Source organism: Periplaneta americana, chromosome 7 (genome assembly GCF_040183065.1).
Source record: "Periplaneta americana isolate PAMFEO1 chromosome 7, P.americana_PAMFEO1_priV1, whole genome shotgun sequence".
NCBI classification, from domain to species: domain Eukaryota; kingdom Metazoa; phylum Arthropoda; class Insecta; order Blattodea; family Blattidae; genus Periplaneta; species Periplaneta americana.
In genome coordinates this window covers 42,617,030-42,643,508 of record NC_091123.1, presented here as the reverse complement: position 1 = coordinate 42,643,508, position 26,479 = coordinate 42,617,030, and the positions used below count along the sequence as shown (strand labels likewise).

Genomic DNA, 26,479 nt, shown 5'->3' with positions numbered 1-26,479 from the left:
AAGTTCCCAACTCGAAAACAACAAGCTCCTGACTCAATCTTAACATATGTTTGAATGTTGGTTTCGCAATCATCGAGGGGATTCAAATGTTTAATCTCTTCTTCTCCTAGCTGCTTGTTTAAGTTCAAGTGATGATGATATCACTTACGTAAAATAAAATATTTATTTCTTTTTAATATATCTTACGGATGTTAACATATTGAAAACATGTAGTTATATGAAATGCAAAAAAATGCATCTGCACTCAACTTAAAACTGTAATTTAACCTTTACATGCCTAAGATTTATACCACTATTGCATGCAAATTTATAACCCTGAACCAGGAATGTGTATACCTGCATAATCAGGTAAAATCGTGTTAGGTTTGTTAGCCAAGCAGCTTAAGATGCACAAGGTATGTTCAGCCAAAATATCATGCCTAAGATCGCAGGTTCGCGTCCCGACTACTGCAGTCAATTGAGCCTATGATAAAGGATGATGAGGGCCCATGTAAAGCAGTCAGTGTAATGGTATGCATGGAAGCTGACAGGGTTTCAGTTGACTGCAGTTGAAATTATTTTGCTCCTTTTTAAGAAGAAAAAAACAATATAAAAAGTTTTATTTCCAAAGTTTTCCCCAACCCTAAGACGACTGTCAGGTAATCTATGGGAAATCTTCGGCCTTATCATGCCAAATATCTCGCTGTCACCAATTCTATCGACGATAAATAACCTAGTAGTTGATACATCGTCATTAATTAACCGAGTAAAAAAATTATTTCGGTTAAATATAATGTTATATAACATTTAAGAATACCAATGTACTTTATAAATAATATACAGTATACTGTAATTTATGATTTATAATTATCCATTTTTGTCGTGGACATATTTGTTCATTTATGATTTAAAAGGCATTGCAATATGAAAAGTTTTAAAATTACTTATTTAAAATTATTTTAATTAAGTATAATTACATAACATTTGTTGGCCTGGGTGACGCAGTCGGTAGAGTGCTGGCCTTCTGTGCCCGAGGTTGTGGGTACGATCCCAGCCGAGGCACAATGCATTTAAGTGTGCTTAAATGTGGTAGGCTCATGTCAGTGGATTTACCGACATGTAAAAGAACTCCTATGGGACAAAATTCCGGCACACCAGCAACGCTGATATAACCTCGGCAGTTGCGATCGTCGTTAAATAAAACATAGGCCTAATTAAATTATGTAACATTTAAGAATACTGACGTTCTTTATAAATAAAACATAATTTATCATTGTCCATTTTGGTCATGGATAATTTATCTGTTTACGATTTAAAGGGTTTAATGAGATTAAAATGGATATTTCTTAAAGATAATTTGATAGTTTGGAGATTGTTGAGTCTGCTATGAAAAGCAGAGTCTGCAGTAAATACTGATTTTTAAACTCTATTTTCTATGAGCTATTGATGAAATTATCATGAAAGGAATACATCATTTAAAAGAAGAATATATTGCACTGAAAACATGGAAGAAAAAAAAAAGTGGAGACTGCAGAGTTTGCTATGACACCCCTCACATGTTCAGCCCATTTTATGTAAGTTATTGTATGCACCTCTTTATATTGTTTCTTGGTATCTAATTCGCCACTTTCCACTTAGGCCTAGGTACAGTATATTAACTCGACCAAGTATAGTTCTAAATATATGTTTTCCAACTAGGCCTATACTGGTATTTTTCTTATCTGTCATTATTAGGGCTCAGGCGTCAGATCCGTGTGTTAGAACTGGTCTTACTAATCTTTTTATAATAACATTTTAGTCAATTACAACTGAGCCTAAATAGTAAAACATTGAACTAACTTATATGAAAGTTGTAAACTCCAATTAATAGTTGTATTCAGGGGCGGATGCAAGGGGGGGAGGATTAAGGGGATATATCCCTTCCCGAAATATTGAGAAAAATACGAAACAGGAAACAAAAATAATATTAATTTTAATTCGTGAATGTACATAGGAATTAGAGAGTTTTCCATGTAAATTCTCTTTGCTAAAATGTTAAATTCCAAGAACTGCAGGAAGACAAACACAGCGTTCTTACTTCAAGACAGAGAGTCATGAAGAGTATTTTAGGCTTTTAATTTTCCTTCTCTTCTTAGACTATTTCATTAGTCAGCTCAAGGACAGGTTTTTAAATCATAAGGGAATCCTTAAGTCCATACAAACTTTGCTGCCTAAAAACGTAGTGCGAGCATCAGATGAAGATTTAGAAACTGCTGTTCAGGCTGTAGTAAATCAGTGGTCCAATGATGTTGATGCATCACTAGTCTTTCTTCAATGAATTGAAGATGTGGAGAAGAAATTTCCTTGATCAGAAAAATCTTCACCTAATACCTACTTATTTTATATCATCTTTGAACAGGTGCAATTAAATTATTTTTCCCTGCACTCGCAAGGCGCTGAAACTTTTCTGCACGTTGCCTGTAACTACAGCAACACCAGAACGGTCATTCTCAACATTGTGGTGTTTGAAGACTTACGTGAGGAGCACGATGAGAGCAGACAGATTAAATGGACTGGCCTTGATGTATATACATAAAAATGTAGAAGTAAAAGCTCATGAAGTGCTGGTTGAACTGTCTAAGAAGCCTCGTCGCCTTCTTCTGTAAATGTCATTCTGTCATTGTTTTTCTATTGCAGTAATTTTAAATGTTAAAATTTAAAAATTATGGTTTATTTAACAATGCTCACAATTGCCAAGATTATATCAGCGTCGCCGGTGTGCCGGAATTTTTTCCCTCAGGACTTCTTTTACATGCTAGTAAATCGACTGATATGAGGCCTGTCACATTTAAACACACCTTAAATGCCATCGAGCTGGGTTGGGGTAGAACCTGCAACTTTGAGCACAGAAGGCTATACCGACTACGCTACTCAGGCCAACTTGTAAATGTTTGTGACTCGGAAACAAATTATGAGTATATAAACTTATTTCTCATTACTCCATTACTCATTACAAATCCCTCCCCGAAAAAAATCCTGCGTCCGCCCCTGGTTGTATTAATATATAATTGACAGAGTCTGGTACCGGTACATATGTAATTTAGTTAACTTCAACTCCAGTTTCTTAGCAGCTTATTGTAGGACATCAAAGGTTTTCTAACCGAGCACGTTTTAGTAATATAGTTTACAAAATATTTACATTTTAAGAGTGTTTCTTATTTAAATGTTTTACTTTATAGCTTTTCTCACATGTATTGAAGAATACTTTGAAACTTTCCTTGACGAAGCTCAGCTGTTTATTACCAGTAACTCATGTTCTCACAGTCTAAGCAGAGAAAACTAATGTATACTAATTATGTAACACGCAACTGTTATACCGGTACATTGATTAGCCTATACGTGCATGATGCTTCTTGTCTGACAGAACATACGATAATTAGTTTTATGTAAATGCTACCTTATTTCCATATGTGCATTAGTTAGCATACTATTACCAGTACATACAAAATGTTAATTTTATCCCACTAGAGAAGAGTCCATAAGCTAATACAAGAATAAAAATATCATCTTTTAAACAGTACAGAATTTCTGCTTATTGAAAATTTGTACAAAGTTACATAAGCTATTAAAGCAGAAATATTATTATTTTTACTGAACAGGTGGTCATCTGATAATGAGAGCTGTTAATATATAGGTCTGACAATAAGGCAAACAAATCTCTCATGGCTACTTTATTTTCAAAGGGAATTTATTTTAAGGGATTTTTTTTTTTTAGTCTTGTCTGTGTGAACTTTTGTACCTTAAGGTCGTCAATATTTAATTTAATGAAATAATGAGTCATTAAAAATATATGTAAAATTGATGTACAAAAAGTTATCCTGGTGTTGAAATATAATATAAAATTATGCCAACTGAAACACTGGTTCGTCCCTGGGTCTATCCACATCACTCTCTGTCTATTTTAAGGCAGATGGTACTGAGCAAAATTATTCAGTGGTAGGTAAAATACTAGACTTGCATTTGGGTGGTCAGGTTCAAATTCCAGGTCGAGCCAATGTCATCTATGTTTTTAGTTGGTTCCTTGATCAGAAAGTAACTAGGAAGCTATGTGAAAGGTACCGTATGCTGATTCGACAGGGCTGTGGCATTCTCATTTTTCCACATCACGAAAAAATTGTTCTGTTTACTTACAGTGAGGTTAAAATTTAGGTCGTGTTTTCTTTGATCATACAGGATGTTTCAGAAATAATTTGACAAACCTTAGAGGCATGTTCCTCACAGCAAAACAAGAAAAAAAGTTCGTATAAACATATGTCCGAAAATGTTAGTTTTTTTTTAGTTATTAATGAAAAAACATAATGAAACATCTGTTAGATAGAATTGAGCCTGGGGTTTTACATTACAATGGATAATGATATTAATGAAATACTCATTGTATTTTCTATGTGATACTTTTTTTTAGTAAGTTATTCTACGATGCTGTATCAACATCTTAGGTTATTTAGCATCTGAATGAGATGAAGTTGATAATGCCGGTGAAATGAGTCTGGGGTGCAGCACCGATAGTTACCCAGCATTTGTTCATATTGGGTTGAGGGAAAACCTGAAAAAAAAACTCAACTAGGTAACTTGCCCCAACCGGGATTCGAACCTAGGCCACCTGGTTTCGCGGTCAGATGTGCTAACCGTTACTCCACTCTATGTGGTACTTTCTTGTCTTCTATCATGTTTCAACTTTTACTGTGTTGGTTTTAAATTTAAAAAAGTCTTATAATTTGCATGAAGTTTGTAAAATAAATAGGTATAACAAATTAAAAAGAAAAATGAAGGCCAGGAATTTGAGCAATCTAGGCCAGCTAATGGGGATGGTGAAAGCTTGCCTTCCTTTTTTTCTGGAAAAAAATCATTCAGAGCAGAGAGCTTAACTTTCTTCGTTCAAGTCATCACTGGTTGCTCAGGGAAACCTAAAATGTTGGTCGGGGAAGTCAGGGTGAAATCTTGTTTTTTTTTTTTTTTTTTTTGTTGCAAATTTAACACTTAGAAGCTGGAAGACTTATACCGCTATTGCACGCAAATGTCTAACTCAACCAGGGGTTCGTATACGTGCATAATCGGACAAATTCGTGTTGGGTTCATTAGCTGAGTGGTTTAAGGCGCTCAAGATATGTCCGGCCAGCATATCGTGCCTAAGATCGCAGGTTTGCATCCCGACCACTGCAGTCAATTGAGTCTGTGGTAAAGGATGGGGAGGGCCCATGTAAAACAGTCGGTGTAATGGTACGCATGGAAGCTGACAGGGGTTTCAGTTGACTGCAGTTGAAATGATTTTGTTTCTTTTTTAAGAAGAAAAAAATACAAAAAAATTTTCCTATTTTTTTAATCGAGTGCAATATCCTTAATGTTATATAAAATTAAAGAATATCAACGTATTTGATATATAACATACAATTTGTAACATATTATATCATGTCATGACCATAATACTAGCTGGCCACTATAATGGACACACGGGTCCTAAGAGTTAAGTGGCTGCCCTGTGATTTTATAAGATGTCTGTTCATATTGTCACTAAATGGCATGGGGTAAGAAGACTGACAGATAGATAGCAGCAATCACATGGTTGATAAACATGTAGGCCTATTTTATATAATAGCATGTTGAGAGCAGACTTTTAATCAGAAATATATATTGATTCTGACTGACTCCACCCAGAATTATTTATAATAGGGGAACTGTCAATGAGCTCATGTCGAAACTATCTCTTAAATTGCACACGCAGATTTCCACAGAAGATTCTGCCTGTACTAACAGTAAGGGTGTCTAAACCTACTTGTAATTTTGCTTTAAAAAACGACACATACTTGGAGAGAGAGTAATTAGTTGCCATTCTCTATAAATCATTTTTCTGTCATGTGACATCCCAGATAAGGAATACGCTCGTGTGCTCAACATGCTTTGTCAACTGGGTGAGTACTGTTTACTCAGAGCCAGAGATTACTAACATTTTTGATAATCTTTATCCAAACTTTAATTTCTCCACCTTAACAGTTAGTATAGGCAGCTAATTTTTTGTTTAAGTAAAATTTTATGAATGTATTGTCACTATAATAATAATTAATAATTAATTTATTTAATCTGGCAGAGCTAAGGCCAGTAGGCCTTCTCTTCCGCCCAGCCAGACTCTAATTCTAATTAAATACATTTGCTTACATAGTTATTACATTAATATCTAGATCATAAAACAACATGAAAGTAAATAATGAAAATTGGATAACTAATGTTAGTGTCACAATAATAAACAGTGGTAAGAAATAGTTATTATAATAATAATAATAATAATAATAATAATAATAATAGTAATAATAATAATAATAGTAATAATAATAATGAGATAATTTAGATATTTATCTGTGATATATATATATATATAACCATTAAACATTGAGAAACCTGAAACAGCTATTATTGTTAACAAGAATTGTTAGAAAAATATCTCGTTAGCCTATTCTTAAATTGGTTTGATGTCTAACAGTCCCGGACATTACTCGGTAGGGAATTCCAACTAGATCATGATTAGTAATGAATGCTATGTTATATTTATATTATGCTAAGTGACAAATAATGTGCTACTGTAATAGGTCAAGAAGATCCTGATTTTTAGCTTAGAAGAAAATACTGATATGATAATATTCCCGAAATGTTGTTTAGTCCTTTGATACATCATAAGACATCGAGGAGAATGGGGATACGAATTGTACAGGTCAGGGTCTTTGTGATGTAATTTCAGCAAAATTCCTCTGAAACGAGGTGAACACTTTTATTATAGGGTTCTCGACTTAGAAACTGCCCTCGTTGAAGACTGTACAGCAGCATCCATATATAGTATATGTAAAGGCAAGAGTGTACCTGACTTTCTGAGGGCTGAAGTCTGGCAGGTCTGTCTTGAAGTTCAAGAGAAAGGAAATCAACTTGTCTTATTCAACGAAATATTTGATCTGCCAGAACAAAATATTTTGCGAGAAGATTGTCAACAGTTTGTTGGTAAGTATTTATTGGTGTATAATGACGATATGTTACTTTTATATTTAACTGATTATATCCGATATTATATGATTATACAGTGTGAATTGGTGAACAAAGAGTTTTGTTCACCCATTGTCAATTCAAGAAGATTTATCCTTATGTCAGAGTTAAAGAAGGTAAGATATTTTGTTGCAGAATTTTGTTTTTATGTCTGAACGTGTCTGGTTCATGTTAAATGTCCAGTTGGAAGATTCACTAACCTGTGTAAATGTGAGGAAAATTAATAATTTGGTTGGACACCTAGAGTCTGTCAAATATGTAACCTCACATACAGGGAAAGAGAGAAGCTGCCCATCATTTTTCATTTGAAGGCATTCTTAGGTAATTTTGAATTTTATGAATTAGGCAAAATTTATTTTAGATTGTTACTGACCACTGTACCTCATTATCTCCTGACCTAGTTGTTTCATAAGTGGTGCCATGTTGGTATCACTTGTGAGGTTTAGACCTGTCTTTGGACAGTTAACTAAACAATTATGATTTCATTTATTTTATAAAATTGTAGTTTGCAGGTTGACTTATGTTTGTAGAACTATAATTCTAAAATATCTAGGCCTTCTGGTAAAAAGTGACAAAAGTAAATGCGTATTTTATAATAATAATAATAATAATAATAATAATAATAATAATATAAATTACACTTCATCTATTTGTCAATTATAAATTAATTTATTTTACAGATGTTAGAATTAAATTGAAAAAAATATTGGTAAGATGACTGTTATTTCTAAAATATTTTATGCTCTATTTTTGTTTGAAATACCAGAATATTATTGTTCATATTTTGGTCAATATGCATTGTCGAACATTAACACTTTAACATCAAGATAATGGTGATACCATATAGCAGATTTGACTGCTGACATTATTGTCAATGTAAAAGCTCCATCTCTGTTTTAACAGAATGTTAAGTAAATATCACGTACTGGTAAATACAATTTAGATTACTTGATATTAATATTTTTCAGATGTGCATGCTCCTGCTGTGGACATAGGGCCAGAATAGTTCAATATTAGATTTTAAATGGTTTTCTTTGAATACATAGATGTAAAATTCTCTATAAAATGACAGATTTTCAAATTTGTGTCATAAGATAATTACTACGTTTTCATGGGGTATTCAGATAGACTCGAATACGGTTACCATACTGAATACCCCCCCCCCCCCCCCGATCCCTGTTTTCATGCAATTTTCTATATGCATTGAAAATAATTAATACAGAAGCTGAAGTTCCGAAAGTAGATATGTTGATTAACATGTCATCGACACATGAAAACTTAATATTCTGGCTGTTAATGAAGAATGGTAATAATGACTTTTAGGAAAATACAAAATATTATGTATTATAACACGATTTTTCAACATGCAAAATTGCGCTCACTTTTGGTAACACAGCTGACACATCAAACAAATGACCAACGTTCATGCACTTATCATATTGAAATCGATTTGAATACGATACCCGTTTTCATGCAATTCAATGCGTATTGAATATAATCTGATACCACTTTTTAGGTGTATCGACCTTGAGACTCAGAATCCCCATTTTCATGAAAGTTTCATTATGGTAAACATATTCAAATTGATTTGAATACTCCATGAAAATATAGTAATTCATAGATTATGGTGGTGATGATGGTGGTAAATACAACAAATTTTACATTGTCTCCAATATAGGAATTTCTTTGCAATTTCATAGCTTAATTTTCTATATATTCACTAATAAATAAAATAATTACATCTTGATTACACAACTTTTAACACTGTATCACTTCGGAATATGTATGATAATAACTTTCTTGTGTTAAATATTATTAACGTACCTTGTTAACATGTTTCGACCTATTTTCGGTCATCTTCGGAGTTCTGAATAATTTAGTTTATTGCAATTTTTATGCTTTAATTTTATTTTCACTATACAATATTAATTAATATTTCTACTTTAATGTAAATGATTTCAGCTAATCTTGGCAATGAAGATGAAGACAAGGTGTCTGTAATCTCAGATTTGGAATCAATTCTTACATTTTATTGCAAGTCAAAAAGTCTTAAATATGAGAAGGGTAATGGATGGATTGAAATTCTACTCCCACTTATTGCGCTTAAGTTACCACGATCTGGTACTTACAACTTATTTGAAGCCATCAAGAACTGCTATATTCCAAGGTTTGTACGAGTTTATCCTATTATATGAAATGTTTTATGACAAATTTATTACAGTGTAATATTTATTTCTTTTTGACTCTTTTATCATGTTTGATAGTTATCATGCACGTCTCTCATAAATACAGGCAGGCCCTCCCCAGAGGTATTTTTCCCTCATGTCTCCCAACTAACACTCTGTATGCATTTCTAGGTTCACCCATATGTGCTATATGCCCATCCTATCTCACACATCTGAATTTAACGTTCCTAATTGTGTTAGGTGAAGACTGCAATGCGTACAGTACTTGTTGTTTAACTTTCTCTATTCTTCTGTAACTTCATCCCTCTTTGCCGCAAATATTTTCATAACCATCTTATTCTCGAACACCCTTAACCTCTGTTCCTCTCTCAAAGTGAGAGTCCATGTTTCACAACTATGCAGAACAAGTGGTAATATAACTGTTTTATAAATTATAAGTTTCAGCTTATTTGAGAGCAGATTGGATGACAAAATCTTCTCAACCGAATAATAACAGGCATTTCCCATATTTATTCTGCATTTAATTTCTTCCCGACTGTCAATTATATTTGTTACTGTTGCTCCAAGATATTTGAATTTTTCCACCTTTCTAGTTTTTATATTTGAGCCAACCTACCAACAGCAAAATAAATTAAATTTGCAGTGAGAATGTTCCAAGACTCTACAAAAAATATTTCATTGATTCTTCTCATGCTTTGGAATTACAATACAAAAATACTGAATTTCTTGTCCTGCATCTCAAAATAAATAAAAAAGAAAGGCGAAAAGACAAAGAAAAAATCTGGGGGGGGGGGGAAAAGTTTCATTTTTATCTTGCTAAGAAGTTGCACTTTTTAGACTTACCACTAGTAATGACTGTTTAGCCATTCACCTCTACTCGAAACTAGAATGTACACTGTATAAAAAGTCACAGTGAAGATTATTTACTGTGGAAAAATGAGGAGACAGACGAGTCCATTGATTAATGACGACAATGGCAGCAATGAAATACAACAGAAAATAAAAAAAATGCACTTTTTATGTTTACAAAATATTAATGAAAATATAATTAGTGGTGCATGAATATTTTACAGTTATATGAAAAAAATTAGATTACAATGGGGTATACGCGAAACCAGGTGCCGAGTTCGAATCCTGGTTGGGACAAATTACCTGTTGAGGTTTTTTCCTGGGTTTTCCCTCAATCCAATATGAGAAAATGCTGGGTAACTATTGACTAGACTGATTTCACAGCCTTTATCACCTTCATCTCATCCAGATGCTAAATAACCTAAGCTGTCGATATAGCATCGTAAAATAACCTAAAAAAAATGGGGCATTAACTTGAGACTTAAGAATTTACATACCAAAGTGAAGAAATTGTTTTTGCTTTTTATGTATTGAAATTATATTTTGTATATTTGTTGCAAATAAATATGTTTACTGTTTCAGATGTTGTAAAAAGAATGGAACCCCATTTCATTTATTTCGATTGTTGTTACTGTATCATGACCCAGAGTTGTGCTCGTTTCTTGATACTAAGAGGATAAGTCCAGATCTTTACTGCCTATCTTGGGTGAGTAAAATTAGCTACCATATATGGTAAAGTAGAAATGATTTTTTTAATTACATAGTTTTAAGATTTCCTAAAGTATTTATTCATTATTTGTCTTCAGTTTGTTTTATTTTAACATGGTTAATAATAAAATAACGACAATATTGTTATTGTTACAATTGTTGTACTGCTGAACTAGTGAAAAATATAAAACAAATTTCAGTGCAATGTGTGGAAATTATTTGGTATAATTATATTGTAGGATTGTAAAGGAACTAATACGTTGTTGTATTAAAATGATTTTGAGATTCAATGGAAATATACTTTTTCAAAATCCCTGATTACTTAGTAACTTTTGGCATGTTTCTTATGTGGTTTTTATCTTAGACTTCAAGAAAATAATTCATTTGTATTAAATACTTACGGATTAATTTATCTTCAGATTATGTAATTCCAAAAATAAGGTCCACAAACGCTGGTACAACTTCGTGCAAATCTTTGGTCTTTCACCAACTAGTTTATGCTGTTATTTCTCCAAAAGGAGAGCAAAAGACACTTCTCATAACGAATGAATTACAAAGAAAGTAAATGATGATTAAGTGTGAAGCAATGCAAGATTTATTTTTCTCTTATAATGATGTATTGATGTTTTTATGTTCAGTTTCAGTCCCTATTCGCAGCAACATGCAGTTTGCCTGTAGTACAAGCAATGTGGGACCTGTACTTCCAACAAGCAGATCCATTTTTTGTTTTCTTTCTTGGTTTGGTCATGGTTGTTAATGCAAGGTAAGACTCTAACATTATTAATTTGTGTGTGTGTGTGTGTGTGTGTGTGCGCGCGTGCGCGGGTGGGCGGGCGGGCGGGCGTGCGTGCGTGCATGCGCGCGCGCTCGTTTTTTTTTTGTTAGTGAAAAAGTGCGAAGTCCATTGACAGACAGCATCAGAAAAGCTCATTTGATACTGTAAACCTGAAAATATTTAAATTTAAACTATACAGTACATTATATTAGAGGAGTGTAACTATTTGAGGCAGTTCGTGGTATAATTTATAATAATAATAATAATAATAATAATAATAATAATAATAATAATAATAGTTTTATTTTCCCTGGCAGAGTTAAGGCCATCAGGCCTTCTCTTCCACTCAACCAGGATAAAATCACATACAAAAAAATACATACCGGTATACAAATATTAACTTAAAAATAATAATAAACATAATTAAGTAAAAAAGAGATATTGAATACATATACACAATCAGTATTAACTTAAAAAAAAACAATAATAAAAAAATATATATAATAAAAAAAAGAGACTGAATACATAATCACAAACAGGAAAATACATCTAGTATACAGTATTAACTTAAAAAAAAGGAATTAATACATATGAATATAATCTCACAACTAAAGGAATAGTAGAATTAGTATGATCAGCACAGCACGTGTTACATTGAGACAGTGACAATTACCTAGATATAAGTGTTAATGGAAAAATAAAGTAATGACTGCGTAAAATAATAATAATAATAATAATAATAATAATAATAATAATAATAATAATAATAATAATAATAATAGGTGGTTGCATTTAGCTTATGTCTATAAATTTTACATTCTCAAAATGGCCTGAAGACATGCAACATAGATTTAACCCAGCAGAACGAAATAAGCAACGAAATATGAGGAATGGGGTTCTTTTTTAAAATACATTTAGGAATGAAACCTAACTACAGTAGACCCCTGTTTATCCGAACTTTGGTCAACCGAAATCTGGGTTAACTGAAACACTTTCTATTGCTATACACAAGATACATACTGTGCTCATTCTTTGATTTGGGAAGGTTTGAGAAAACTACAGTACCTGTACTTGATTACAGATTGTTGATTCCTCTACCTGTTCAGTTCCGTGTGTTGTAATGTAGTGGAAGGTTTGGGAAGAATCCATCAACTGCAGGGTTGCCAATCACTAATGAAACTCTCTAAGAAACACTTTCCCTCCTCTCTTACACTTAAAGAGGGTTGCTTATTATACGTGATTGACATCTGACATTGCCTTAGAGGCATTATTGTTAACCCGTGAAATGTCTGCACTTGCTTCTGTACCCATAATAAAGGCATTTCCCATATTTATTCTGCGTTTAATTTCCTCTCAGGTGTCATTTGTATTTGTTACTGTTGCTCCAAGATACTTGAATTTTTCCATCTTTTCAAAGAATAAATTTCCAATTGTTATATTTCCATTTCGTACTATGTTCTGGACACGAGACATATACTTTGTTTACCTATCTCTTTACTTGCTTCAAGTAAAATTCCCTTGTTTTTCCTAATAGTTTATGGATTTTCTTCTAACATATTCACATCATCTGCATAAACAAGCAGCTGATGTAACCAGTTCAATTCCAAGCCCTTTCTGTTATCCTGAACTTTCCTAATGTCATATTCTAGAGCAAAGTTAAAAAGTAAAGGTGACAGTGCATCTCCTTGCTTTAGCTTGCAGTGAATTGGAAAAGTGTCAGACAGAAACTGGTCTATACAGACTCTGCTGTATGTTTCACTGAGACACACTTTAATTAATCAAACTAGTTTTTTTGGAATACCAAATTCAGTAAGAATTTTATATAAAACTTCTCTATTAACTGAATGATATGCCTTTTTGAAATCTACGAATAACTGATGTACTGTGCCCTTATACTCCCATTTTTTCCTCCAATATCTGTCGAATACAAAAAGTCTGCTCAATAGTCTATCTATTATGCCTAAAACTGTGGTAACTATATTAATTATTTTCATTCCACTAGTCGAACCATATATACTTTTAATACTGTTTTTGCACGAGATAATTTTATAACAGCCATAACTCTTCTGGATGTATGACACCAGGTGATTTGGACCAACATGCTTGGTATGCTAGTTTTCATATTGTTTTGTAGTACTGATTCAGTGTATTACGAAAATTGCAGTTTTTCCTTAAAGATGCGAGCATTCTGTATAAAAACAGGTGTATGTAAAATGTTATATATATTGCAAATTTACAAGATACGTATTTATAGATGTGTTGAACTAATACTTTTCATTATTTGAACAGGGAGCAGATTCTGAGCATGAAAAATGAGAACAAGCAGACTATTGTGGATACATTAAGTTCTATGCCATGTGCGCTGGAAGCAGATGATGTTACAGACTTTTGTTCTTTATCACAGTACTATGCCCTTAAAACTCCAGGATCTTTCCGAAAGGTAAAATGAAATTCTTTAAGTTTTTTTGTCATTTAATACAAATATAAAATAATAATTTTCTTTGGTGATCAGATAGCTATCATGCTTACTTCTAAACCCAACTATAGATTCTTCAAAATACAGCTTCCTCATGCAGGAAAATAACCTATGGGTCCTATGTCATACGAAATTTGTTGCAAGAACCATTCAACATTCAATTGATAACTTAACTTTTAAACAAAATTCTGAAAAAGAGTCTTTGTATTTTATGTGTACAGTGCCCGTATTCGTATACAATTGATTGTACTCTGTGGTGTCTGAAATGTTATAATTTTACTTAATGATAATACGTTAAACTTTGTAAATTAACAGCTTTTAACCCTAGCAATACCAAAGTATTTTAAATAACATGCAGTACCAATGAGAGGGTACTGATATGCTGCATCCAATTGTCTCAACCTTCACATACTGTCAGGTTGGGATGTGTGAACGGAATCTAGCATCCAAACAACGCATAAAACAGTACACAATCGTAGATAAGAAGAGCAAATTTTCGAACCTGACATGTTCATTTTTTACAAAATACACTTCAGATGCCAAAAACTTACATCTTTGCAATGAATAAAATATTTTATGTAGTGAAACATTAAAGATAATTTTTTTTTTGCTACAGATTATTATTATTATTATTATTATTATTATTATTATCATCGTCATCATCATCATCATCATCATCATCATCATCATCAAATTTCACCATAGAAAAAATTCGTTTATTACAGAGATATTTGTAGCACTTTCTGGAAAGTGACATGTCAAGTTTTGAAAGTTTGTTCCTATGTGCTTGTCGTCTTTATCTCCAAAGAAATACCCCTGATAGTCATTTCTGTTAAATGTTGAGTTAACATCAAAGCCATAGTGTGGCTGGAAGGATTACATCAATGGAGAAGATCCATGACCTCATTGGAAATTGAACCCACTACCTTCCAGCTTATAGCACAAAACCTTAACCATGATCTACCACAACCCTCGATACTCCGCCTAGTGATTGCAAGTTTTGTAAATAATTTATTAAATTGTGTAATATGTTTGCAGTGCTAACTACCTTGTCTGCTCTATTTCTCACAGGACTTGCTGAAGATATTGTTTGAAGGCATTGTTGACTCGACAGAAACTTCAACAATCTCTCAGGCACTTTGCCTTCCTGTATCAGCTCAAGAACTGGTAGAAAATGCAGAGTTAAAACACAATCTTGATAGTATAGAATGTGTTCGCTTCTTTCTCGTGGACTGTCGTCCAGCTGAACAGTATAATGCAGGTCATTTACCAACAGCTTTCCATCTTGATTGCAATTTGGTAAGTAATGGTATAAATGTACGCATTTCTTCTGTCTTTACGTAACACAAGTAACTTTTGTTGAAATACACAGGTTATAACCATGCAGCTTGTTACATGAACTGACTATTAGTGTAACATGCACTTAACATTTATTTCTTGATTGAATTTATTTCGAAAGTAAATGTCTGTGGTGGATGAAAAGTAAAGCTGTTGCCATTGACTATTGCCTAAATTTAATATTATTAGAAGTTATTGCAATCTTAGATTAGTAGTATTGTAAAAGATCAGTGCTATTTATTTACTTATCTAAAGAGATGTGATACTATTTGTTTTGTCTGTAAGAATTCTGTTCCAAGTTGGGGATGAAGTTTGAGATAAATTTAATTGAAGTTAAACTTTTTCTGACTTTATTGTCTCAATAATTAAGAAAAATAATGTAATATTCTGGTACAGTGGTTCCCAATTAGCAAAGAACTGCGTACTAGAGGTCTGCATTCCAATAAACATGACAGTTGGTCGGTCGGTGAATATACGCAGTAGACTGGCTACCACATGTACTGACTCCACATGAAAGCGAAATATCCAACTGAAGCATCGTGGTCAACCGGTTGTCTCAGTCCTTTCAAGTATATCTTAAGGCTCGTCTCCGCTATTAAACATTTAACAACAACATGTTAAATGTTAAATTGTTTACCGTTAACATCCCAACATGTTGATTGAACATGTTAATGCTAATTTCATTTAACACTTTGTCCACACTGTTAAACATATTAAACTTGACTTTTTTTGCGTAGTCCACCATAAACAGTCTATGAGATTTTAATGTAGATAGTGTTTTATTTTCAAACCTTGGAGAATAGACTCAGATGATGATATGACTTTTGTAATTGCCTCTATTGCTTGTTACAAGGCTTTGAAAAGGAAGAAAATGAGAATGTGGATGCGGCAATATCTTAGTAAAAGACACTATGCAGGATACATTCTAAACGAGCTTAAAACTGAATACAGTATCGATTTGGATTCAAAAACTTGCTGAGAATGTCAGAACACGATTTTAATATAGTGCTGCAAAAATACTTCCTGTTACATCAAAGAAATACACAATTTAAGAGCAGCCATTTCATCCCAATTAAACAAATTATAGCGCGATTGATTATCATAGGACCTACGACATGATAGATGTTAAAGTAGTGGGTAATGTCGTATAATTATTCTTTCCGAAGTTTTACGAACGTTAACATACATCATCAAATACGACCATTACTGAAGTCAACATAGCATTAACATTTAGCGTACGACAAGAGTGCGAAAACTCTCCATTGTATTCTCGAGAACAATTAAATAATAATTCCAGTTCTCTAAAACAGTCGGCCACTTAGTTTTGCCCGTGTATTCTTTTGCAGACACATCCCACAAACAAGGCCTTTCCATCAGTGCATTAATTTTATTCTAATGTATTTTCTTTCGTCCACGCCATTATTTCGAACAACTTACAGCCAACATCAAGGACCAACGATAGTATAAAAATGATCAAGATACGCGCCACAAAATCGGAAACTGTACGAACTTTGCCGAACTGTACCGATGCTGCATGAGCAAATGAATTGATTTGACATGTTTTCCAGTACTTAGTAACATGTTAAGTCAATTGAGACTTGAAATGTTCATATATATGTTAAATTCAACATCTTATATTTAACATGTTATTGTTAAATGTTTAATAGTGGAGACGCGCCTTTAGGCTGAAAACTGTCTTCGATCGATGTGTTTACAATATGCGCTGTGAAAGTGTTAAACTGTCTGATGCCTTTTCATCTGATTAGTGAACCTAGTAGGCATTCAGGCAATCATATTCAATAAATAATTCTAATAATAATAATCCGTGGCACTACAGCCCATGAAGGGCCTAGACCGACCTGCCAGCTGCTGGCCTCACGGCCACATGCCGAAGCAGAGGTGGACGATCATCCAACCAGTATGGAGGTATCATGTGATTAGCACAATGATCTGCCCCAGCCATTATAGCTGGTTTGCGAAATCGGATTTTCGCTACCTACCGTAGCTCCCCAAGTGCATCACGATGTTGGGTGGGTACCAGTCCCATACACTGGCCGAAATTTCATGAGAAAATGTCTTCCCCCATGAGGACTCTAAACCAGTGCACATTCCGTAACGCGAGTTCTAGATAAGATGCCTTAGACCGTGATGCCACGGCGCTGGACGTAACTCGTGTTGCCATACTAGAAATTACGCATTTGACACAATCGCTCAAGCTCGGACTTGACAAGTCTATCCTAATCTTAAAACTAACAGCTATTTAGATCCGTGCAAATATGTTATAAACTTTAATGCAATATGCGACTGGCTAAATTGGTTTCATGATGCTACAAAATAAGTCATAATAAAATTGCAACTGTAGAAGTGAATCTCTGACACAGTTCTGCTCCAATGACTGAAATGTTTTCTAATACAATCAATGCACATTGTGCACTGTTCTGCTTCCATTTCATAAGTCATAATTAAATCCATTAAATCCAATATGGCGACTGGCTTCATGTTGCTAGTGCATGAATCATAATATCTTAGAAAATTATATTTCATGTGGAATATTGCACAAAATCTAATATATATATATATATATATATATATATATATATATTATTTCGCGTAAAATTTTATACAAAAAGTTAAAAAGTGCAAAATTTCCCAGAAAGAAAATTATTCGCGAAATTTTGTTGAAGCGTGCAACTGTTCAGCAATGAATGTCTTTCACAGGACAGGAGTGGTAAGCACAATCAGCCTCAGGTTGCAATACAGGCCTTCGTGCTCCTGCTCCGTAGAAGAGAAAAAAAAAAGTTCTAAATGAAGAAATTGTAGAATAATCACATGAAGCATGGCATAATACCAGCTGTCAACTCGTGGCCAAAAATTTTAAAGTAAAGTAACGGTTGTAATGCATGTGAAGAGCCAGGGGTAAGAAATGAACCAAGAGTATGTGCAGAAACCAAATTTATTGGACATTTCATGTGCTAGAATGAAAAGCATAAATGCCCTAAAACCGATTGAAAAGAATAATACATAATTTCCTCACTTTTATTAAATTAGTCAAATGTCAGCATCAGCTTTCTACGCTGATAATCCTAGTTTGAATCCCAGCATGTTCATATTGAATTTAAGGCATTAAATTTTCTCGGGGTACTCATATTTTCCCTACTGGCATTTCACCATTGCTCCATTAATCATCATCATGACGATGTGGTGCTATGTAGTTCGTCTCCCATGGTGCACCTAGGACAATGTCTATGGCAGCAAGAAGAACTGAAGTTTTAGTGTATCACTCATAGGTGGGGATTGTTTGGTTAATGACGTGAAGCCGGGAATAAAAAATATTCGTAACAGAAAGTAAATTATATTTGAACAGAACCATCAATGTGCTGTATCGTCTGAGCACATTAGAAGCAGACACCACTGTTATATTTGTTTGAATGAGGTTTCATAGCATAACCAAATGGAAATTAGCACGATGTTATCTGTGAGAACTGTTTCCAGATGCTGCAGGAACCAGCAGCCTTCTCTACAGCTGTGCAGGGCTTGCTGTCCGCTCAGCGTCAAGCATTGGCTGCTCGTTCAGCAGCTGGGGGGGAACATTTGTGCTTCCTGGGGTCAGGGAGAGTTGAAGAGGATCAGTACACCCACATGGTTGTCGCTTCCTTTCTACAAAAACACACACACTACGTCAGCATGCTCACTGGTGGATATCAAGGTAATGAATTTTATTAAGTTTAATTTTTTGCTTTTTTTTTTCAGTCATAATAAGTTTAAAGAAAAAAAATTGTAATGCTGGCTGTGGAAAATAGGATTTAGAGATTTTTGCAGAAATGCAAATTTTCAGCATTCTTGGTACCATACTGAAAAAGTGGATTTTGGTATACTGTATGTTGATCTGTTTTGTGTACTTCGATTTCTGCTAAACTGTTGGGCTGGTTTCGTTCATATTGAGTTCTGACCACCCCGTGCGCTTTGCTGCACTTGTTACAAATGATATCATTGACTTAAATCTATTATATTTTCAAATACAACTTTTTTATTAAGCCTACTTAGTGAAAAATTAACTTATTAATGTTGAAAGTATGTATTGTGTTCAGTCTCTAGCACAGCTCTTGTTGTGACTTGACTGACGTCATGTTTGATTAAGTGAAATCTATCTTCTTAATGTATCCAGCTGTTTGCTGACAACATAAAGTCCACTATAGTCCACTGTAGTCTATTCAGTTGTTGTTTTTCACGAGAAATGAGGGGTATTTTGATCGGTGTTCATTATAGATGCCTGTTGCTAGTAGCCAGAGGTGGGGTGTAGTCATTATATACTGCAGGGCTGTGTCTTCTGCAACTGGTACTGATGATTTTAATTTACTTCTTTTGTGGTTTATGGATGGACAGTATAGAAGAATGTGTTCCAGATCTTCATCATGATTATTACACCACAGACAAGTAGGTTTATCAGAACTGTGAAATCGGTGTAGGTACAATTGAGTGACAATGTGACCTGTTCTGACTCTTGTTAAAAATGTTTGAACATGTCTGGGCAAGTTTTTGTACATTTCCAGGTCATTTGATTTCTTTTGTACAGACTGTAAAATTTTTCCTTTGTCAGAAGAGAGCTAATTGTTGATCCATAGGTTTGTAAAATGAGACTTTACTGAAGCAAAAGCATTGGATAGAGATATCACTTGAAGAGGTCTTGGTTGCAAATATGTTGCCTGTTTTGCAATATTATCGACTTTCTCGTTTTCAGGTATACCACAATGACTAGGTATCCATTGAAATGTTATTTCCTTTTGGAGTTCTTTTAGTTTACTTAGTTGTTTCTGAATTGGAAAAATTCTATGTGCATATAGGTTTGGTACATATTTAATTATATTAAATATAGCCCCCTTGGAGTTGGTAAGTATGCAAATAGATTTTTCAGAAATTTGAGTAACACACTGAAGAGCAGCATCAATAGCTAGCAATTCAGTGTTTGATTAAGTGAAAGGAATTGTAAAATTGTAATAAATAATGTTAAGGTAGATTAAAAATAAAAAACAGATTATGCTTAAGTTGGTATTTATTCAGATATTTCGAAAGGTGAACTTGATAAAATTTTATGCAAGGCTTTACACTATGGAAGTAAGGGGTGTTGCATTCCTTTGTCTTTGTTGGAGTGATGTCCTCATCCCTCGTTCATGGATAGACACCGTCCAGACTGCTCCCCATCTTCTACCTTCATTTTCCCTGGCTCAAACGTAAAGACCATTTGGACTTCTCCTCACTGCCTTTCTTCGTCTTTGCTAGAGTGATGTCCTCGTCCCTTATTCGAGGATAGGCATCGTTCAACTGCTCCCCATTGCCTGGAAGTGTTGCCAGCAAATAGGAATTGTAAAGAATGGACATTGAGCGAATTTTCTTGATCTGTTTTTCTGCACACATCAGCTCTGTTAGTGTATAATTCCACTTTCAAATCTAGAGGTCAGTGTAATCGAACATTTGCGAACAGTGAAACAGCAATCCTGATTTTCTGGTAAGTCTACTGAAAAGTATTTCTGCTGTCGACTGCTGGTGCAATATCAGCGTCAACCCTAAGGAGAAAGGTAGAATCTTACGCTGATGCAGATAGAGCTGGTTTGAAGGTCACTGAAATAAGGCACTGCTACGTCAAAGGTACTGATGCACAGTGTCCATACTTATACTATAATTCCCTATATGCTGGTGTTGCTGGAGTGATATCCTTGCCTCTGGTTCGAAGGTAAAGATCGTGAGGATCTCTTCCCACTCCCTTCCTTCGTCTTCACCCTTGGTTCGGAAGTAAAGACCTTGAGGATCTCTCCCCACTGCCTTCCTTAGTCTTTGAATATTTTTGCTGACCTTGTACCTTTTAGCTGGCGCACAGTCTTGGTTTTTGACTGAATTCAAAATCAAATTCAAGACTACATATTTTGTGGGCCATAGTCTTTTCATTCGAGTGAACAATAATTGACTTCATTTCCTTATGTGTCTTGAAAAATAATTTTAAAATGTACTCATATTGATATTATAAGCAGGATAACCATCAGTACGAAATTTAAAGGAAATGAATTGTTTCAAAATTTATCAATCTTCATAGTGTATCCAGCTATTTGCTGACAACACGTGTTCCACTATGTTTCACTATGAATTTCCTCTTATTACAAATTTATAAAACGTGTAAAAAAATAATAACTTTGAGTCAGGCCACAAAGGGAAACATCGAAGGAGGAAAGTTTGATCCGGTGCTGTGGATTGAATTCGGCATAGTTCAGTGGTCAGATTGCTTGGTACTTAGAACCAAGGATCCGGGTTCAATCCCCGGCGCTGGAGCGAATTTTTCTCTTAAAATATTAAGTGTAAAAAATGTCACTTTTGTGATAACCAATTTTTTTTTTTTTTTTTACTATTACACTCTTACTACGTCATACTACTTTTGACCAATAAAAAGGTACGAAAGGATGTATTTCAACCAATCATGGCTGCTTATCACACAATTTTATCGCGTCCCTAGCATTTGTTTCTTTGTTTGCCAACATTTGAAACTGCGCTGGTCTGGACATCAAAAATATATATAAAATTACAAACCACTCCAGTCGATGCACAGCAGTTTCAAATATGACTCGCATTGGCATTCAAGAACAGGAATTAATAAAAATCACTGATCATACCTATGCATCTTCAGAAATTCGATTTACAAATAAATGAAGAGCACCATTCGGAAATCCTGAATAAGTTGAATGCACCATGTAGGCCTAAATCAACGAGTTCCACTTCTATTACGCACACGTCCAATATAACATCAATTGAACCACCAACCATATTCAAATTTGAAAATTGTACATTCAATAAATATTCCTTTTAAAATTATTCATTCGGAAATCCTGAATAAGTTGAATGCACCATGTAGGCCTAAATCAATGAGTACCACTTCTATTACTCACACGTCCAATATAACATCAATTGAACCACCAACCACATTCAAATTTGAAAATTGTACATTCAATAATTATTCCTTTTAAAATTATTCATGTTTATTTTTTATGTCATCGTCGTTAATTAAAACTTTTCTAACACTTGTGTATATTAGTTAGGTTATGTTATAGCTTCTGCTCTGAGAGGATAAAAAGAACTTCTGCTATATGATATTATGGATAGTCACGTATCAGAGATTGTTTAATATTAAGATTTATTGAATAGTAATCATTACAGTGTCTGTATAAAGACACTACTGCCATCTAGCATGCATCTAGCGTAATATGTGTAATGTTGAGATGGTACAATAATACATTTGAAGACAGTTGTATTTTCGTAAGTCAATATTTTATTGTATTGGAGTAATTCGTTACATCTAATCTTTACATACTTTCTTCTAATCGTGTAATAGTCAAATCCCACTCGAGTTTTGATTTTCTCTAGACAAATCTGCTCGTGTTCCACTCGCAGATTTATCGATAAAATCAAAACGTCTAATGAGATTACTGTTGATAACATATTGTAATGAGTAATGTGTATAGTTTTGTATTTATTTTTTTTTGTGTGATGGTTACAGCAATTCATGAACATTTTGGCGAAGATGTTGGTAACAGTTTGGAGGACCACAATCCTCAGAATTGCCTGGTGTGTTCTCCTGATAATGCAAGTGAAGATTCAGAGACCATTAGACCAAATACAAGTTCCTCAGATCTTTTTGGGAAAATCAGGTATTATTTTTTGGTTTTATTCATGTTATAGGAATAAAATTTCGTCTCTGGTCTTTTTTAACTGGTCCATTCACAATCATCTCTGACATGAAAGAGGATTATTATTTTCATATTGGAGTACTTGATAGCCTACTTTATTTATTAAATTTCAGTAAGGTAGTAATGAAAGTAATTGGGATTATTATGAATATACTATAAAATTACGTTTTAAAATGGAAACCAGTGTTGTGTCTGAGGTTTAGAATCTTATACAAAAATGTCTCCTCAAAGTATATTGCTGAGATTTTTAAAATCAGTTTTGTTATCAGATAATATGACATGTTGCAGTCTTCTTTTTTTTATCCCTGTCGTTGATTGGAAACTGGATATAGTGAATGCTGATTACAGCTGGCTTGCAAATATTTGTGATGGTGAGAAGTGAGTACCATCATTGCTAATAGTACTGTGTATTTAAATTCGACATTGACCCAACTAATGCATTTTCAACATATATTCAGTGTCCAGTTTTCTGTTAAAACCTTTCAGTTTGCATTCGTCAAAAGAGAAACTGAAAATTAAAACTTTAGATTGCTCTCTGCAGTTATAAACATAGAGCAGATTATAAAAAAAATGCCACGGAACAAGAAAGACTTTCGGCATTAGCTACACTTTCACTGGAAAAAAACTTTATCATGAACATTTCAGTTTTCAGCTATAATGTTATCAGTTTGTTTATTACTAGAGACGAGAATTTCATGCACAATAAAATCCCAATATATATATATGCATTCATGCACTATCAAACTATGAAACATACATGATCAAGCTAAAAATACATTAAAATATGAACTTTCATTTTTGTTCTAAATTTCTTACTTCACTTCACTTTTTTTTTGCACAGTTAACAACTAACAACATTTATAAATTGGTTTCTATAAGGTTCTTGTGCTCGTCAGCCAATAAGTTTTTGTAGGCAGAGGATGACCTCTCTACATTGCAAGAAGTTACGGGTGCAAACTTGAATGAACCTTTCTCTGTTATTCAATTTTTTTTTCTTTTTCTTCTTCAATCCTGATTCCTGAAACTAAACTGAGGGTTATAAAAATCGAGAAACTGAATTGTCCACTCAAAACCATTAAAACGTGAATTTAAATTGAATATAATGTATATTATACCCATGATTAAAAGAAGGGCAGCACTGCTACTTACAGATCTGTTACTAAATCTACGTATTACTCTGTGAAAAGATTTATTAAATTTACATACTTAGACTTCAACAAACAAAATTTGATAACACAATCCCAAGGGAAAAAATGGAACTCTCTGCATCAAAATCCACAGTTAATTCCCGATTTACCACGAAAATCGTCTGTAGCTGCATTTAGATTGGCAACAGGCCATGATTGTTTGGCCAAACACCTGCATAGAATTGGAATATATCAGTCCCCTAACTGCCCATTGTGCAACTCAAACCAAGAAATGGATTCGAAACACCTCAAAATCTGTGCTTCACTGGCTGGTCATGATAATATCTTTGAAAAATATTGGAGTGCAAGAGGTCAAATAACTTTATTGTCAAACGCCTGGCATTAGAAAACAACAACAACAACATACCCATGATTAAGCTAAACATTGTTTAAATATGCATTATGCATGTTTTTATCCCCAAAAGGCTAAAACATGCAAATATGCACGGAAAAAGTACACATATTTGGAATTGAAAAGCAATGAAATGGATAAGTACTAAGTTTGAGCTATATCTGATGTTCCTATAGAAACATGCATTTGCATGGAATTCTCGTCTCTACTTATTACAAAGAACATAGAATGGGCTTCCTTTTCCAGTAGGATTACAAAATGCTTTCAAGGAAATTATGTACACTATTATTTTTTTTTTTTTTTATTTTTTTTTTTTTTTTGTTTCGGAGGAGAGCCCGCAGGCAAGCACTGCAGCCTTAGGCTTATTGTGCAACCTCCTTATGTAGGAAAGATTGTTGAAGTCCTTAGGATTGCTTCTTTCAAGCGCATGATTCACTGCATGGTGTCGTCATATCGATTCAGTCACAGCATCCAGTTCTGACTGGAGCCATGATTCTCCGCTTGCCTGTGATGTTATTCTGCGGCCTCCTCAGATCGATGGCATCTGTTTGCAATTCATGTGCCTGAACCTGCTGCATCCTCAACCAGAAGAACATGTCACTATCGATTCCACAACTCTCCAAGGGAACTACATTTCCCCGGTCACCTGCAGTTTGCTTATTAAAGCCTCTGTGGCTTTGCTGGATTTGTGCAGCTGCCGCAGACAGATGTCGCCTATAGGCAGATCCTGAAACCATGTCTGCCATGTCCTCCTGGCCGACCTGTAAGCTATTGAGATGATTAGTGGAAATGATATTGATGAAGGCAAAATGAATCCAAGATCTTACGCTGAAAATTATCCAGCAATTCTGCTTTGAGTGGTTGAGAAAAAACCTCAGAAATAACCCCAGCCAGATAACTTGTCCCAACCAGGATTTGAATTCATGCCTGCTCGTTCACAGCCAAGAAGGATAACTGTTACTCTACAGTGGTGGACACAGTATTATTTTGCAATTTGATAGTTTTAATTGCATTTTAGGCATATTAGTTTTAAAGTGTGATTATTTGTGTCATTGTGAAGTAATAATAAAATAATTTCTTAACATTCTCGAAATTTTTAGACTTACCTCCACATTCGTCAATTGTCAATTTGTTTGTTTCATCTGGCTATTCCTAGATGGTATTGGTTACACATAGACTGATAGTATACGTGCTCCAGCTAGCAGCTTCCTGAATTAGTTCTGTACTTGTACTCTGATAGCACTTGTGCGTTTTAAAATGTTGATATCAGTTCTGAATAAATTCTGAACTGTATGTGGAACAAATTTATTATTGTGTTAACACGAGTTTTTAAGTCTAATTTATTACAAACAAGAAAAATTGATTATTTGAATAAAAGTTACTTATAACATCTGATATTATTTAATGTTAATGATACTTTTTCTTTTACAGTGCGGCAATGAAGCTGAAATCTGCTGAGGTAAAGGGCAAACTGTTCGACTATATTGTGAATCCAACTGGTGGTAACACAGTTGAACGACATGTTAGCAGTGCAGATAAACTTGGGAAACGTTATCGTAACATGGCACCAGTCTTCAGTATTGACGATGATCATGATGGAGGTATGTCCCTGTTGAATTTTATACGGTGCTAGTAATGATGATACTTTGACAAACTGTCTTCATCGATACATTTTTATTGCTCAAACCATGAAGTACATTTAATTCATTACGTTCCTTCTCCAATTTATAAATTTAGAAAATTAGTTAATTCTCATCCCAGAATGGGTTAGCTTTCTCATATTTCTCATACTCCCTTAATTTAGCCAAGGATATTGTAAGTCACCATTAATAGGATTTTG

At 34.0% G+C, this 26,479-nt stretch overlaps 1 protein-coding gene across 3 annotated transcripts in view; it reads left to right on the top strand.

Annotated features, from left to right (window-relative positions):
* TBC1D23 (TBC1 domain family member 23) overlaps nucleotides 1-26,479 on the top strand; it is a 74,773-nt gene that overhangs the window by 8,547 nt on the left and 39,747 nt on the right. For all 3 annotated transcript variants that reach the window (XM_069830628.1, XM_069830627.1, XM_069830629.1), the window contains exons 2-10: nucleotides 6,785-6,999; nucleotides 9,004-9,208; nucleotides 10,659-10,782; nucleotides 11,423-11,547; nucleotides 13,849-13,999; nucleotides 15,107-15,334; nucleotides 18,866-19,079; nucleotides 22,911-23,061; nucleotides 26,071-26,240. In XM_069830628.1, the coding sequence (XP_069686729.1) occupies nucleotides 6,785-6,999; nucleotides 9,004-9,208; nucleotides 10,659-10,782; nucleotides 11,423-11,547; nucleotides 13,849-13,999; nucleotides 15,107-15,334; nucleotides 18,866-19,079; nucleotides 22,911-23,061; nucleotides 26,071-26,240 (1,583 nt within the window). The remainder of the gene's footprint in view (nucleotides 1-6,784; nucleotides 7,000-9,003; nucleotides 9,209-10,658; nucleotides 10,783-11,422; nucleotides 11,548-13,848; nucleotides 14,000-15,106; nucleotides 15,335-18,865; nucleotides 19,080-22,910; nucleotides 23,062-26,070; nucleotides 26,241-26,479) is intronic.